The 16,836-nt window shown below is 45.9% G+C and overlaps 1 protein-coding gene across 3 annotated transcripts in view; it reads left to right on the top strand.

Moving 5' to 3' along the window:
* Fyco1 (FYVE and coiled-coil domain containing 1) overlaps window positions 1-16,836 on the top strand; it is a 64,815-nt gene that overhangs the window by 26,127 nt on the left and 21,852 nt on the right. For all 3 annotated transcript variants that reach the window (XM_013346599.1, XM_013346598.1, XM_005348170.2), the window contains 7 exons: window positions 390-2,756; window positions 3,741-3,833; window positions 4,198-4,316; window positions 6,991-7,158; window positions 9,440-9,589; window positions 10,215-10,426; window positions 13,686-13,830. In XM_013346599.1, the coding sequence (XP_013202053.1) occupies window positions 390-2,756; window positions 3,741-3,833; window positions 4,198-4,316; window positions 6,991-7,158; window positions 9,440-9,589; window positions 10,215-10,426; window positions 13,686-13,830 (3,254 nt within the window). The remainder of the gene's footprint in view (window positions 1-389; window positions 2,757-3,740; window positions 3,834-4,197; window positions 4,317-6,990; window positions 7,159-9,439; window positions 9,590-10,214; window positions 10,427-13,685; window positions 13,831-16,836) is intronic.

Here is a 16,836-nt window from a genome sequence, read left to right as displayed (position 1 = left end):
TGGATCGATCTACTCTTTGACCTCATTTTGTGATTTTTGTCATGTCATGGTACCACTGGTGTATATAATACAGTGGGTTTACCATAATTTCAGTGTAACTGAGTTTAGATTTTCTAAGAACCAGTAACCTTTAAACTCATAAAGCTGATGGAGGCTGGCTAGAGATGGGAGTCTGCTTATTAGTAGGACTTACAGAGCCCTGAATGTGTTTGGACCTTATGGTAGGTGCTTTGAACATAAGGTTCTAATCTTGGAATAGCTCTAAAAGCTTACCTTACTTAGGTCAGGCGATCCCTTTGTTTTTACTTCTACTTTCATAGAATGCAGAAAGTTATCCAAATAGCTGGGCAGCCTAATTCCAAAGCCTCCTGTCTTTTACTTCCCCTTAGACTCAGGAGGTGGCCTCCAGTTTTGACCTAAACAGCCCTCTAAACAATGAAGCACTCGAAGGTTTTGATGAGATGCGACTGGAGCTCGACCAGTTGGAGGTTCGGGAGAAACAGCTACAAGAACATGTACAGCAACTAGACAGGGAGAACCAAGCACTTCGAGTGATGATCAGCAGGCAAGGGGAGCAGCTTCAGACAGAGAAGGAGAGGGGATACCCTACAGTGGAGGATAACACTGGCCTCAAGGGCCTAGTGGCAGAGCTCCAGAAACAGGGGGAGATCACCCAAGCCACAGTGAAGAAGCTTCAGACATGTCTGCAGGCCTTGGAGCTGAATGTAGACAAGAAAGAAAATAGTCACTCAACCCTGCAGCTTGAGACCATGGCACAGGAACTTGAGGCTGTGAGAGACTCCCTGGGTAGGAAAAATCAGCTTCTAGCCAGCCTCTCAGATTGCCTGGCCAGGGCAGAGAAGAAGGCAAATTCAGCTCTGGACACAAAGTTTCATCAAGAGCCAGTTCCTGCCGACATGGCCCTGAAGTTCCAGGAACTGAAGGGGAAACTTGAAGCCCTAGAAGGAGAGAACACCAAGGCCCAGGAACTAAACAAGCAGCAGAGTATCAAACTAGAGCAGCTGGCCAAGGAACTTCAGTTAAAGGAGAAGGCCCGGGCTGACCTAGAGCACTTAGTGAAGGATGTGACCCCACTTCAGAAAGAGCTATCTGGGAAGAAGCAAGAGTCAGCTCAGCTCCAACAGCAGCTACAGGAATCCCTGGCCCACTTGAGCTCTGTGGAGGAAGAGCTAGCAGAAGCCAGGCAGCAGGAAAAGCAGCATCGAGAAGAAAAGCAGCTGCTGGAGCAGGAGGCCAAGTCTCTGACATGGCAGCTGCAGCTCCTAGAGACCCAGTTAGCACAGGTGAGCCAGCTTGTGAGCGACCTGGAGGAACAGAAGAAGCAGCTTATACAGGACAGAGATCATCTCAGCCAGAAAGTGAGCACACTAGAGCAGCTAGGTGAAGTGCATGGGGCCAGCAAGAATAGGGAGGCTCTGGCCTCCATGAGCTCTGTCTCACCACAGACTGGGGAGATGCCAGAAGACGGGCAGCAACACCTCCAGAAAGAAGAGGTAAACGATACCACAGTGCCAGAGGAAGACCAGAAGGAATTGCGAAAGGTCAACCAGGAGCTACAGAAGGAGCTGCAGAACATGGCCGTGCGCAACCAGCTCTTAGAGGGCAAACTTCTAGCCTTGCAAACTGATTACACAGCACTTCAGCAGCGAGAGGCAGCCATCCAGGGCTCCTTAGCCTCTCTGGAGGCTGAGCAGGCCAGCATCCGGCACCTAGGAGACCAGATGGAAGCAAGTCTCTTGGCTGTGAGGAAAGCCAAAGAGACCATGAGGGCCCAGGTGGCAGAGAAGGAAGCTGCCCTGCAGAGTAAGGAGGGTGAGTGCCGGCGGCTGCAGGAAGAGGCAGATCAGTGCCGGCTTCGGACAGAGGCCCAGGATCAGGAGCTCAGGGCTCTTGAGAACCAGTGCCAGCAGCAAATTCAGCTGATTGAGGCTCTCTCTGCAGAAAAAGGCCACCAGGGACTCAGCCTACCCCAAGTCAACACAACCCAACTGGCCCTGTCTCAAGCACAGCTAGAAATTCACCAGGGGGAAGCCCAGCGGTTACAGAATGAGGTGGTGGACCTCCAGGCCAAGCTCCAGGTGGCCCTAGGTGACCGGGACAAGTTACAGAGCCAGCTGGGAGTGGCTGAGACAGTCCTGAGGGAGCACAAGACCCTGGTGCAACAACTGAAGGAGCAGAATGAAGCCCTTAACAGGGCCCATGTCCAGGAGCTGCTGCTGTGCTCAGAGCGAGAAGGGGTACTGCAGGAGGAGAGCCTCTATAAGGCCCAGAAGCAGGAACAAGAGCTGCAAGCCCTGCAGGCAGAGCTGTCACTGGTGAGGTGCAGCTCTGAGGGAGCCCACCTGGAGCAGGCAGAGCTGCAGGACCAGCTACACCGAGCCAACACAGACACAGCTGAGCTTGGCATCCAGGTCTGTGCCCTGACTGCCGAGAAGGATCGTATGGAGGCGGCCCTGGCCAGGTTGGCCCAGGAGCTCCAGGACTCCAAAGAGGCAGCACTGCGGGAACGAAAGGGCTTGGAGCTCCGAGTGATGGAACTACAGCAGGAGAAGGAGGAGTTACAGGAAAAACTAAAGGCAGCTGAGGAGGCAGCTAGTTCATGCTCTGGTCTACAGTCACAACTGGCCCAGGCTGAGCAGCTGACCCAGAGCCTCCAAGAGGCTGCACACCAGGAACGAGATACCCTCAAGTTCCAGCTAAGTGCTGAGATCATGGGCCACCAGAACAGACTAAAGGTAAGCCCAGCTTTAGCCATTTCTCCAGGTGTTCCTGGGTGGCTCCACAATTAGGTGGCCCTGCAGCAAGAAATGTCCTGATCCCATTCAACTTTGGTAGCTCACATCAGGTAGAACATGGGGCATAATGCCTTCACCTAGAAACCTCCACTTTGACCGTGGCAGATGCTGGCCCACACAGAACTTTCTATCAATTAATAGTCAACATTGACAGAGCAGAATGAACACAAATTCAGGTTTGTGACTTCATTTGAATTCTCAGCAGGTCTAGTAGTTCAGTTCCATGCCCCCACCAGACTGCACGCGGCAGCAGCTCAAAGAGTGTCACACCCTTCTGCTGCTTCCCCTTTTGTGTGTTTGTGTACAGCCCCTTCCACACATAAGTTTCAGCCTCTACCCTTGCCCTTTCTTTTGGAGCCCCATCCTCCATATAGTCACCAGTCTGTGACATCCTGAGTCCTAACTAGTCCTTAATAAATAGCTTCTCCGGGAACTGGCTCAGTTTAGAAAAGCAAGGCCCTTAACGGAGACAAATCTGAGGACCCCTCCCCATTCCAATAGATCATGAGCCTTTGATACCGCTGAAGAAAAGAGGCTAAAGAGTGGTAGATAAGGACAGTGACAAGTAGACACAGTACTGTGATTCCCAGTGTGTGCCCTAGTGGGTCTGAAGCTGCCTCTGTGCTCTCAGCCAACTCTGCACCCTCTTCTGCCCTTCCTAAAAGCACCCTCTCCAGCCCATGAGGCCCTGTGAGCCTCATGGGCCACTTTTTTCACTTGCAGAAATTAATTCTGTTTGAGGAATAAGCTGAGACTTTCCCTTGTAAATTTGCAAGTATTTTGTTAGCAGTGGAGAAGAAGCTTGTTGAGGAGCCACTTCAGGAAAGAGTGCAGTTATGTTTTTAGAAACCATTTTGGGTGATAAAGATGAAGGAGTCTCAGAGCAAGAACCTCTCTCTTACGATGCTTCCTCATCCTTTCCAGACAGCCAATGAAGAGTGTGAGAGCCTCAGGGCCCAGCTCGAAGAGCGGAGCCGGGAGCTGCAAGTGACTAAGGAAGCTGTGCACGAACTGAAGGTGGGCCTGGAGGTGTGCTATCAAGGAAAGGGGGTCTGATCTGCTTTTACTGAACTGATGCCGATGCTCTTCAAAATGCTGCCAGTTCTCAAACTGAGACAGTCATTGGTTCAGACAGTTGACTCCCTTCCCCTCCTTAGACTTTGAACTAAAAGGAAATTGTTCTTAGTCACCTCTGTTGGCATTCTCTAGTGCCACTGGCCCCACTAGTAGCCTCACTCGGTGCCATTGCACTCCAACTTCAGCACAAAACCTTCACCTTAGAAGTGGCCCTGTCAGGAAGTGTGAGTAGCATACCAGTCTCTTCTTCCATGGAGGGTAAGCTTTGTACACTTTGTGTCTTCTCCCGGATATCTTATACCAGGTCACCAAGGCAGCCATGGAGGAGAAACTGAACTGTACCAGTAGCTGTCTCGCAGAGTGCCAGGCCACTCTGCAGCACAAAGACGAAGAAAGCATGACTCTTCGAAAAAGCCTAGAAAGGTCAGTTACTGGATCACCCACACAGCCGCTGGTGGTCCTCAGGGGTTGGGTAGGTGCACTCATTTTAGAAAGTCAGCCACTTGTACTAGATAAGGAAGTTGGGCAAAAGTCATGCCATCAGAAAGCACAGGGCCAGAAGCTTGCACAGAAAAAGCAGCTATCTTCCTGCCATAGTTCACAGGAGGCAAGGTGCCTTCCATCTGGTGCAGCTTTATATCTCCAGCAAGGTACACACTAACTGCATACTTCCAAAAAACTGAAAGCAGGCACAGTTAGAACATGAAAATAATGGGAATAAGAACAAGCATTGAGTCCTGCTTGCAGTGTGGCATGTTCTAAATGCAGCTTGTGCAGGCTGAACATCTTAAGCTGGAGCTTGAGAGCAGAAGGGCATTATCTTCCTATTTCAGAGCAGTTTGGATTTCAGATTTTCAAAATTAGGAATGTTTAACCTGTAATTACCTATTGAGTCTTCCAACAGTCCTGTGAGAGGGGTTAGTTTCTCCCCATTTTATCACTCTCAGCTTGAGGCCATGTGGAGTTGTGAAACTGAGCCCACTTCTGCAGATGGGGCCAAACTAGTGTAGCTAGGACCTGCTGGGAAAAGTTTATCAAGGAGAGGACCCCTTGGGTGCCACCAGAAAAGCAAGGATATCAGATTGTCCTGAGCCTGTACCTATCCCTCTTCTCCTGCCACCTGCCTTCCTGCTTGACTCTGGATTCAGTGAAGCCTAGTGATTGGCCCATTTCTTACAGCTCCTAGTCAGATCTTGGTCATGTGGTTTAAACAGAGGACACACTTGGACTGGTATTTTTAAATGCTATAAGAATGAAAGCTGGGTATGCTGCCACACTTTTTAAACTTTTTATTGATTCTTTATGGACTTTAAATCATGCATCCCAGCCCCACTCATCGCTCCATCTCCTCTCCTCTGTTCTCTGTCCTTGTGACTCCCCACCCCCCCAAAAAATGTAAAAGTATAGCCTCAAAAAAATAAGAAAGAAAAGAAAATTTTGACATAGAAGCTATAGTATGTACCAGTGAGTCATACAGTACACCCCTTAGTCCAAACATCTTTACTTACAAGTGTTCTTTGCAATGGATCATTGGTCTGGTCAAGGCCTCTGGCTTCTACTACTCTGTAGATACAGTGGAACTCCTTCTGGATTTTCTGTTGTTGTCTTGTGGAATTGTAGATCCAGCCCCTCTAGCAGTTCATAAATGACGTGGGTGTTTGGATGGACCAAGTCATAGCCCTGTCTCTGAGACTAGGTGCTAGCAGGGTTGGTCAGCCTGCCAGGTTTCCCTCATTGTCACCACTAGGGTGAGCTCTTCAGCACTGCCCCAGCTAGTCACCCAGTGCAGCAGGGAGTGCAGCAGGAGCAGGGCTGGTTCTCCTGCTCTCACGACCCCAAGGCCAACTCTTCACCACCACAGGTGGCAAGGGGAGGAGAGGGGAAGTTCTTCTCTTCCTCACCCACTCCACCATATGGCAGGGGAGGGGAATTCTTCTCTTCCTCACTCACTTCACCATATGGCAGGGGAGGGGTGGGGCCAGATCACCCACACACTTTCAGGGGTGGTGAGGAGAATCACCTGCAGGCCTATCAACAGGGTCAACTCTACTGTGGCAAATGTTTTTAATCCCAGCATTGGGGGGGGGGGGTTGGCAAAAGGCAGGTGAACTTCTTTGAGTTTGAGGTCATCCTAGTCTAAATAGCAAGTTCCAAGCCAGCCAGAGCTACATAGTGAGACCCTATTTCAAAAAACAAAGCCAAATGCTATAAGAATGGTATATGGAAGATCTCAGAGGATTTGTTTTAGCTGCTCAGAATTGCATAGTTCATCTTCCTAGGATTAGACTCCCTTGATGTTTTGTGTTGTGTACTCTGAAATCATTTTTTGGACATTGACTATTTAATAAGCTCTGATAGCTATGTGTAATACTTGGCTGGAAAGCATGCAAACAATGCACTCTTTGCATAGAATTTCTGTTTAATGGAGTTCTTACAAACACCTTGCTGGATCTTGGGATTTGTAACATTCTTAGAAACTGCCATCTAAGGGGATAGTTAAACTGCATGTGGAATGCATGGGATTGGGCAGACAGCCAGCTCCACAAGCCCCCTCTGTTGTATGCTAAGATTCCACAGGGCCTAAAACAGAATTTCAGGGGATTGGAGGACTTACCAGGTAAAAGGCCCGCTAAAGACCCAGCACCCTCCTCAAAGCAGAGTCCCAAAGACACCTGAGAGCAAGGACCCTCTTCATAACCACCTTTGAGAGACCATGCCTTTACTTTATGTCCTGACTCATCACCCCTGCTCATCCTCCATCGTCACTCCATATGTCTTTTCCCATCTGGCTCCTCCCAGCCTCAAGTCCTATCTAGAAATCCTTACAGGAGTGCCATGTCTCACTCACTGAGTATGTTAACATCCTGGAATGTCTCTGCCATCCCAGAATACCCCTTCATGTTTGACAAGGAGCTAGGGGGGAATCTCAGATTCTGGGATAATGCATAACCTGTGAACAGGTCATGTCTCACCATGAGAGGGTGAGGGTGTTCACCAAGAGGTCGGCAGGACCTGTTATTGAAGGCCAGAAGAACCCACATATTCCAGGAAGCTGAATGTCAGAGCTAACCAGGAAAATGCATTTCTCCTCTCCCAGAACTCAGAAGGAACTTGAAAAGGCCACATCAAAAATCCAAGAATATTATAACAAACTCTGCCAGGAGGTGACAAACAGGGAAAGGAATGACCAGAAGATGCATGCAGACCTAGATGACCTGAACAGAACCAAGAAATACCTTGAGGAACGGCTGATAGAGCTGCTCAGGTGAGTGTGAGGCAGTGGAAGACCCTGTCTATGATTGGCTTTTCTTAGGAAAAAAACATTTCTGGAAATGGACCCTCCTCCTCAAGGTCTGTCCAATGGTGTGCTGTCAGGGAGCCATATGCTTGCAGGATCCCACTAGGCTTTGGCATTCTTGAAGGCTGGATTTCCCTGATCACACCGGTGGTTTGCGTTTTTGTGTGGATGCGGGTTTATGCTCAAACTCTGAGTGCCTGGCAAAGAATGACAGTAAAATGACATTTAGTAATTGGTCATTTCCCCATCCCTTGCCTATCTCCAGTGAGCCTTCTCTTGTACTGTCGGGACCCAGCAGCAGCATCCATGTGGGAACCAAACTGGAGGGGACTCTGAGGGTCCCAGTATGTTCCACTCTTGCCATTCAAAACCAGCCTTTACTTTTCAAGACAGACATGGGAATGTGAAATGTCCTGGTGGTAAATGCATGCAAGTCACTCACAACTTTAACTTTTTCTTAAAGGAATCAAATATGGAAGATAAAATATTATAACTGTTTTCCTTCCTCCCTCCCTTCCTTCCTTTTTTCCTTCCTTTCTGTGACAAAACACTTGACAAAGGCAACTTAAGGGAAGAAAGATTTTTTTTTTTTGAACTTGGGGTCCAGTTTCAGTCAGTCTTGGCAGACAAGGCATGGCAATGGGATTGGTTCAGTCTATAGCAGTAGGAGCTTAAGGCAGTAGTAATACTCCATGTCTTAGCAGACAAGAAAGTAGAGACTCCCAATGACCCACCTCCACCAGCTATGCCTTTCACCCCAAAAGTTCCATGGCCTCCTTAAATGGCATCACTATCTTTGGGGGGGCCAAGAGATCAAACACATAAGGGACTATTTCAAACTCAAGTCATAATAATTATGCTTCATTCAACCTCAACAGGAATCAATCCATGGCCACTTACATCTTCCCACCTCTAGATTGCTTTGAAGCAAACCCAGACAAAGTAGTACTTTATCTATGAATATTCCATAGCAAACTTTTTTTTTTTTGGTTTTTCGAGACAGGGTTTCTCTGTGGCTTTGGAGCCTGTCCTGGAACTAGCTCTGTAGACCAGGCTGGTCTCGAACTCACAGAGATCCGCCTGCCTCTGCCTCCCGAGTGCTGGGATTAAAGGCGTGCGCCACCACCGCCCGGCCCATAGCAAACTTTTTAAGACAATAAATCTTTTTGCTTTATTTGGCTGTATTTTATTTTGAGACAGGGTCTTACTATGTAGCCTGGCTGACCTGAGACTCGCTATGTAGACAAGTCAGGCCTCAAACTCACAGAAATCTCCCTGCCTATCTGCCTCCTGAGTTCTGGGATTAAAAAATGTGTGCTATCACACCAGCTTCCAAGACAAGCGCTCTTACACAACTACACCTTGAAAAATGAATGTGTCGGGAGACACTGGATAAAACCCAAGGCAGATGAGATCTACTCACTTCCACTTGTGGAATATGCTTATATCTATTCACTTGTTAGAATTCCAGGCATTAAAACCTAAGGCAGATGAGATCTACTTACTTCCATTTGTGGAATATGCCTGTATCTACCCACTTGTTAGAATTCCAGGTATCTTCTTGAGGAATGTGGTGGAGAAACCAAGTAGCATTCTCACAGTCCAGGGTGTGAGTATCTGGCTTCCTAAGGACATATTGGTCAGATGCTGTGGACTAGCTTGATGAACAGGCTGGACCAGAAGATGAGTCAGCCTGTCTCCTTACAATTTAGGCATCCTTGAAAAAAGTCAGTCATCTTTATATTCCTAACCCTTACCCACTTCCAGAGGACCTGGGTTCAATTTTCAGCACCCATCTTTAATTACAATCCTGGGGGATCAGATGCCCTCTTCACACTTCAAGGTCACTGCACACACATGGTACACAGTCATACATTCAGCAAACTGCAGATTGCATGCACGTTCATAGCATGTCCATTATCAACCTGGTGGCATACTACTTTCATTAGTAATTTGTTTTTAGTGTAAGATCTCTCAGTGATGTATCAGTGCTGGCAATTCCTTGTGGATGACACAAGCCTTTGGTATATATCATGTGCCTCGTACATGCTCTCACATACATGGGGTCAAAGAATCAATGTTTGGGGTTCCTTTGGAGAGGTCAGCACAAACCTTGAGCTGAGAAGAGAGCATTTACAAGGAAAGTTATTTAGCTTCAGTGGTTTGGAACGTTTGATATCAGCTTTCTGAAATGAAGCAGGGTCATCCTCTGCTCCTCTTGGATTCTTAAAATGTGGTATTATTGCAGGGACAAAGATGCTCTCTGGCAAAAGTCTGATGCACTGGAATTCCAGCAAAAGCTCAGTGCTGAAGAGAAATGTCTTGGGGACATGGAAGCCAGCAACTGCCATGACTGCAAGCGGGAGTTCAGCTGGATAGTGCGGCGGCACCACTGCAGGTTAGCAGCAGGCGGTTCACCGGAGTGGAAGCTGGGCGAGGGATCTGAGACAGGTGTGGGTACCTAGCTATCTACCAAGGGAAGCGGAAGAAGAGTGTATTATTTGGGATCCTAGCAGGACACTGAAGGCCCCCTGAAAGGAAATGTGGGTGGGGTTAAGGGGTCTCACGGGCATGTGGTACTCTCAGAGAACACCAACCCTTGAGCCTATGGGGGATGTAGATCGTGCCAGAGAACACAGATCCTTCCAGCACCTAGGAAAGATGGGTGAAGAGAAAGGCAGATTGGGAGTTGGGTGCAGGTGAGTGCTCTCTTAGAGGCTTACCTAAAATCCTGACAGTAAATGTGGAATGCATACCTGTAGCCTGATGTTAGTCAGACATTTTCTCCCTGCCTCGAGGACCTACAGAAGTAAACCATTCTCTGCTAAGCTCACCATGATGGTTTTGTTGAACTCTTATGAAATGGGCTTACAGCACACTCTACATTAAGGACAGAGCTAGGTCTGGAGAGTCATGGGCCATCAGGAACCCAACACAGAGACCTGTTCTGGTGCTTAGCAGATCTCAATGATGCACAATCTATTGTACACCATTCTCAAAGCCTGTTCTTGTTTCATTCCCAGGATATGTGGCCACGTCTTTTGTTACTACTGCTGTAACAACTATATTATGACTAAGCCCAGTGGCAAGAAGGAACGCTGCTGCCGAGCCTGCTTCCAGAAGTGCAGTGAAAGCCCTGGATCCCCTGATAGCAGTGGCTCTAGCACTAGCCAGGGAGAGCCCAGCCCCACGGTTTCACCAGCTAAAGCAGGCCCCCAGGCCATAGGAAACCAAGGTCAGGCCCCTGCCTTTCCGGTTCGTAGATGTCACCGCTTTCTCACTATGGCCAATTAGCTTGAGCAAGACTCATTCATTCAATGCTTCCCAAACTTAGGTGTCTACGAGTTGCTAAATATATACTACCGCCAGCCTAAAACTTTCTTATATTTTTGGGGTTGATAAGCAAGTAACTTTCTCCTGTCGTGATTGTGATTTAATATGAATGTGTATATGCACATACTACCAGTGGAATATACCCCGTACCTTGAAGAGTCAGTCCTCCAGGACCTCCTTTCTGATGTCCATTATCTGCCCAGTGGTAACATAAAACCAGCAGTTGTACCTTCAGTACTCAGCATCTTTCTCACTTTCTCATCCTCCAACTCAGCCAGGAAACAGGCGGAGGGTTTAATTACTGCTCCTTCTGCATCCACCCTAATAGGTGACCCAGGCTCTCTACTGGACACTACTACACTGTAGGTGTAGAGCCAAGGATTACAACAGAGATGGCAGAGATGGGGCTTTTCTCTGTTCAGGCATCACTGCTGGCTACAGTTAGACCTTGTGAACTCTCCTTTGATCTCAGCCTGGATGCAGGCTAAGAAACCTTCAGAATCCTGTTCCTTCCTTCTTTAAATAGATCAATGGGCCCTACCACTCAGGAATGGGATTTGTGCTTTTTTACACATAGCATTGGGGTCTTCAAATCTTTCTCAGTCTCTTCAGTACTGAAGTTTGCAAGTCCAACATAGTCTGGATATGCATTCTTTATCAAACATGTCTTATAAATGTTTCCTCCCGATTTACAGCTTTTCTTTTTGAAGAGCAGAAGTTGTAGTTTTGATAAAGTAATATTTATATCACATTCTATGTGTCAGTTTTTTTATGTTATCTAACTTTGCTAACACCTATACTCAAAAGGTTTTTTTTTCTTCTAAAAGTTTTGGGTTTTGTTTTTTGGGGGTTGGTTGTGTGAGTGGTTTGTTTGTGACAGTAACTCACTTTGTAGACAAGCTGTCCTGTTACTCTGCGTAAACTGGGACTCAAACTCAGAAGTCTGCGCCTGCCTCCAATACCTGAGTGTGTTAAGGTTAAAGGTGTGTGCCACCACATCTGGCTTCTTCTAGTTTTTATTATTTTTTTTAGGATAATGTATGTGCCTGTGTAACCTGTTTTGAGTTAGTTTGGGGGGTAAAGTGATAATATAGAGTATTGGATAGTTTAGTTTTTACTTCTTGTTTAGAGTTGCAACATCATTATTTGAAGTCTATTTTGTTTTCATCAGAATTGCCTTTCTGTGTGGGGTGGAGGTGTGGCTCAATGATAGAGTGATTGCTTTGCATGTGAAAGGCACTAGATTGAATTCCCAGTGGCACATTTGGGTGCGCGCACACACACACACACACACACACACACGCACTACTTTTGTATATATGTAAAAAGCCAATTGAAAATAGCAAGCAAACTAAAAAAAAAACTGACCTCATATATTTGAGTCTGTATCTTTGCTCCATTCTGTTCATCTGTGTGCCTTTTCTTTTCACCAGTTCTTACTATATGATTACCATAGATTCTGTTTTTTGGTGGTGGTGTTTGTTTTTTGGTATTTTTGGTTGTTTGAGACAGAATTGACTTCTCTATGTAGCCCTGGTTGTCCTGGAACCCGTTATGTAGACCAAGTGCCTTCAAACTCACAGAAATCCACCTGCCTCTGCCTCTGAAGTACTGGAATTAAAGACATGTGCCACCATGTACAGCTGCTTACTGTAGAATCTTTTGTTGTTGGGTTGTGGGGTGGGGGTAGGTTGTTTGTTTGGCTTTGGTTTTTTGAGACAGGATTCTCTATGAAACAGTCCTGGCTATCTTGGAACTCACTTTGTAGACAAGCTGGCTTTGACCTCACAGAGATGAGTTTGCCTCTGCCTCCTGAGTACTGGGATGAAAAGTGTATGCTATCATGTCTAGCTGTTTACAATAGATTCTTAATGCATCTGGCTGACAGGCAAAGAAAGCCCTCCAATTTTGTTCTTCATCGAACATATAAATTCTAGAATGAGTTTCTCAGTTTCTAAAAATAAACCATGATGAGGTTTTCATTGGGATTTCATTGGACTTGGAGAGCAGTTTGGAGAGATTTAATATCTTTTTTCCTTTTGGTTGGTTGGTTGGTTTTTGTTATTTTGTTTTTCGAGACTGGGTTTTTCTGTTTAGCTTTGGAGCCTATCCTGACACTCACTCTGTAGACCAGGCTGGCCTCAAACTCACATAGATCCACTTGCCTCTGCTTCCCAAGTGCTGGGATTAAAGGTGTGCACCACCACTACCTGTCTGAGATTTGACATCTTAATAAAGTGTTGTCCATTTTAATCCATGAACGTGATATGGCTTCCATTTACTCTGGTAAACATTCTTTTGTGTATCTCTTGCCCATCTCTTTATCAGCCTCAGAAAACAGATTTAGGAGTGTAACTGGGTCCTTTTTATCAGTTTGTTCTTCTAGTTCTATGTTACAGAAACTTGAGAGGAAAACATTACCTCTAAAGCCGAGGATAGCTAAACTGTTCTTACTAAGTAGCCAGATTCCCTTGCTCTATCTCAGTGGTAGGTGTTCAGCACACAAAGTGATAACAGTGTTTTGTGCTGAGGTTGCTTGTTTTGATTTCTCTCATTTTCTGTCTGCTCTTTTTTTTTTCTGTCTCAGACCTACCCTTATATTAAATATGAAACATGTTTATGGGTAGGTGACTGGCACAGTTACCTGCCAGTTGAGTGGTCAAGATCAAACACAAGACTCAATGCCTCCTGCAGTTTTCTGAACAAAGAAAGGTTCTGTTCTGCCCAACAGTGGACCAGAAGAGGGGGTATGAGTCAAGTAATCTCCTGTTTTGGATTATTTCTGACTGTGTTTAATGGAACAGGCCTCACTGGATCAGTAGATTTTCTTTGTTAGTTTCTCATCTGATATAGTTTTGGTAGATTTTTTTCCTTCTAAATAAGGATTCTAGAGAAAGTGGTAGTCCTTGAAACTTCTACTCTGCCTTTGAAAGAGGTCTTGAGGCTATATATTCAAAATCTTCTATAGTCCCTCTGTTTTCCCGGAATGTCCCAGTAGTCCCTCTCTCATACCTAGATAGAATAGCGTCAGTTAAGAGACCATTTAGAGTGTATTCATCTTGTTCTCCATAGCAGCACCCTTCACTTCCCTATGTTATCCCTAGTCTTAGGCCTAATGGTATGTTTGTCTTTTTCTCTCCTGCTTTGCCTCCACCACCCAGGAGCAAACTCAGTCTGCAGACCCCCAGACGATGCTGTGTTTGACATCATCACTGATGAGGAATTGTGCCAGATTCAAGAATCTGGCTCCTCCTTGCCTGAAACACCCACTGAAACTGATTCATTGGACCCAAATATGGCTGAACAGTGAGTAGATGTTACCTCCATTTCCTAACTACTCATCAAGTACCTGTCCTTTGTGCTTCCTCATCAAAAGACCAGGAAAATAAGATGCTAGAGTCAGGAGTCAGGATCAACTGTCTCTACCAAGGGAAGATGCCTCAGAATGGTGGCTCTTAAAAAGTGACAGTGCTTAGGAAACATTCAGGAAGGTACTGTATCAGAAAGTTCCTGGGAACTGTGTGTGTGTGAGGTGCCCTGATTCAACATCTTCACTAAAGCCAATCTTTGGCTTAGGCAACTGTATCAGTCAGCTCAGGCTGCCACAGCAAGAGACCACAGTAACTGTGGACAAAGTAGTTAAAACTGTTCAAGATTAATACCATTTATAGCTGCTTTGTGTTGGTACAGTAAGGGGAAAGGGACTCTAAGGAAAAGAGCCCTCTCATTAAAGGCTTCAGGATATGAAAATCTAAATGCATTTTACTTTCCTTTAAAAAGAGAATGTCTGAAAAGATAGAGCCACAGGAGTGGTCTTCTCTGAAATAATCACCTAGAAAGTATTTTTCCAGGTTTAGCTACACAGACACTCCATTACTTCAGCTGTGATCCAAGAATACTTACCTTGGATAAGATAATACTTGGCAGAATTTGACATTATCTACAGTCTTTGTAGGCATTGCAGATGTAAGAGTTGCAGGTCATGGAGGTTTGTACCAAGATTCTAGAGAACAGCCCGGAAGGCCAAGCAATATGTAGTAGGGTCAGATTCTCTGGTAGTCCATTAGTGGGATATGCATAAAAATTTGAGGGTAAAGCCTAAATTACAGTGGAGACCCCAATATATTGGAGATACCAGGAATGTAGGACATTTACCAAGGAAAGCTACAGGCACCTAGTGGAACCAGTCCAAAAGAGACCCTGTATGTGTAACTGGCAAGAAGGCCCGTAAAGGTAGGGCTAATATCGAATGTGTTCCTCATGCCGGACATGAAACTTGGATTTAATGTTTTCACTGTTGTCATGTCTTTCTTTGTTCTACCCTGATACTGCCTTTTTAGAATGAGAATGTTTATATGAAGTATATAATTTAAATTTTGATTTTACAGGGTCTCACAATTGAACATACCCTTTAGTTCTTAAAAGGGACTTTAAACTTTGAAGCTGAACTAAGTAGATTTTGTATTGTGAGATGGCAATGAGACATCTTGACCCAAAGGAGTCAAGGACTAAATGTTATGTTTTGAATCCTATGTCCCTGGCAAATTTGTTTGGAATGTTTGATCCTAGACTTGTGGCACTATTTTGAAGGCTATGGATCATTTAGAAGGTATAGCCTGACTGATGGAAGTATAAGTCAGAGAAATTACTGAGGACCAGCCTGTGAAAGTTTTACCTACCCCTAGTTCCAGCATGAGTTCTCTGCTTCCAAGCCCAATGTCATATAAATAAGTCTAAATGGAGTTGCTCTGCCATGCCTTCCCTGCTATGATGGAGTAATACTCTCTGAGTCAAAATAAATCCTTTCTTAAGTTGTTCCTGTCAGATATTTTGTAATAGCAATGAGAAAAGTAGCAAATACAGTCTCAAAATTGCTTGGTCACCTTTTCTTCTGGTGAAGGATTTCTGTAAGCTTGTGCTGACTCACAGTGAGATCTCTGTCTCCTGCTCAGAATCTAAAACAGAACCAGGAATTAACTGTTATCTTTATTGTGTTAATTTCTGCCTCATGGGAGGGGTGAACTCAAATCTTCATGAGGCTGTTAGCCTAGATTTTAGGCTTAAGTGTATCTCTACACTGGTGTGTTCTCTTACTAAAGTCACTGACTTCAGCTCATGGACAAACCCCTCTCATTGTCAGACCTAAGATTGCTCCTGTGACTCTCGACCAATTCTCTCCTTCCTTAAACATTTCTCTGACGTACTGGTCAGTAATCATCAATGTTCACCCTGACCCCCATGACCCAGTGGTCCCCAAAATGTCTTTTCTTCCTTTAGCAATAAACTATATTCTGTCCTTGGTACTTGGAAAGCTGCATGGCCAGAAGGGTGAGTAGACCAGGAGCTAGGAACCCAGAAGGATGCCATGGATTTGAAAGCGTCTTGGCACAAACACCTGTAACCTGCATAAAGCTTCCTCCCTCATCTTTCACCTTCCTCTTTCCTGGTAGGAACAGAAACAAAAAGCTTCTAGACTGCTGACCAGTATGTGTAGTTTTTGGTCTTGGGAAATCAGGAACTGTTCCAGCCAGAGAAAGAAAACTGCCAGTATGTTGGCCTGCAGCCACCAACACAGATCTGGGATTGACTGATGGGAACCTGTGGTCCTTGTATCTCACCTGTGTGAATGAAGAGCCACTTTTCTACACTATAGAGTGTGTGTTAGCATGTATGGTAGCTTTTCTGATCAAGTATGGGAAAGAAGGCCTACACTTGCACCAGGACCCTCACAGGAAAGTTAGAGGGAAAGCTACTCAATCTGAGGAACAAAGTAATGAAAGAGGAATTAAGCTTTGACCCTTCCTGGAAATGGCAGAACAAGGAAAAGCCTCCAGATCCAGCTTCACTCTCACAGGGAAACCTAACAGGATCTCCTGTTGGCAGCTGCCTTTCCCCCATTCCTGTCTTATCTTGATTGGTGATAATTAGCAGGAACACAGCCCTCACCTGTAGCAGATAGATGCCCTTCACAACCTTTCTCCCTCTGTGTCCTGTACACCACTACCCAGATTTCCAGTTGTTCTCAGAACTGAGGTGATAGGTAGTTGGCTCCCGTGGCCTCTGCCCAGCTCACATACAGCCAAAGTCTCCACAGTCTGGCCTCCTCTCTCTGTACGAGATATACAGGCTGTTCAGGGTGAAGAGCTTCAGCTCCATGCCCTGTGGCCATGCAGTGCAGCCTCTAAATGAGCTCCTTTAGCTGTTTGGGAGAGCCTAGACTCTACCCCTCCTCAAGAAAGGCAATTGGAGATAGTGCCTGGGCTAGAAACCTCCTGAGGAGATAGGTTGATGCTGAGTTTTGATGTCAGCCTG

This window comes from Microtus ochrogaster, chromosome 5 (assembly GCF_000317375.1).
Source record: "Microtus ochrogaster isolate Prairie Vole_2 chromosome 5, MicOch1.0, whole genome shotgun sequence".
NCBI classification, from domain to species: Eukaryota; Metazoa; Chordata; class Mammalia; order Rodentia; family Cricetidae; genus Microtus; species Microtus ochrogaster.
The sequence above is the reverse complement of the archived record's forward strand: the minus strand, read 5'-3'. Positions and strand labels throughout refer to the sequence as shown.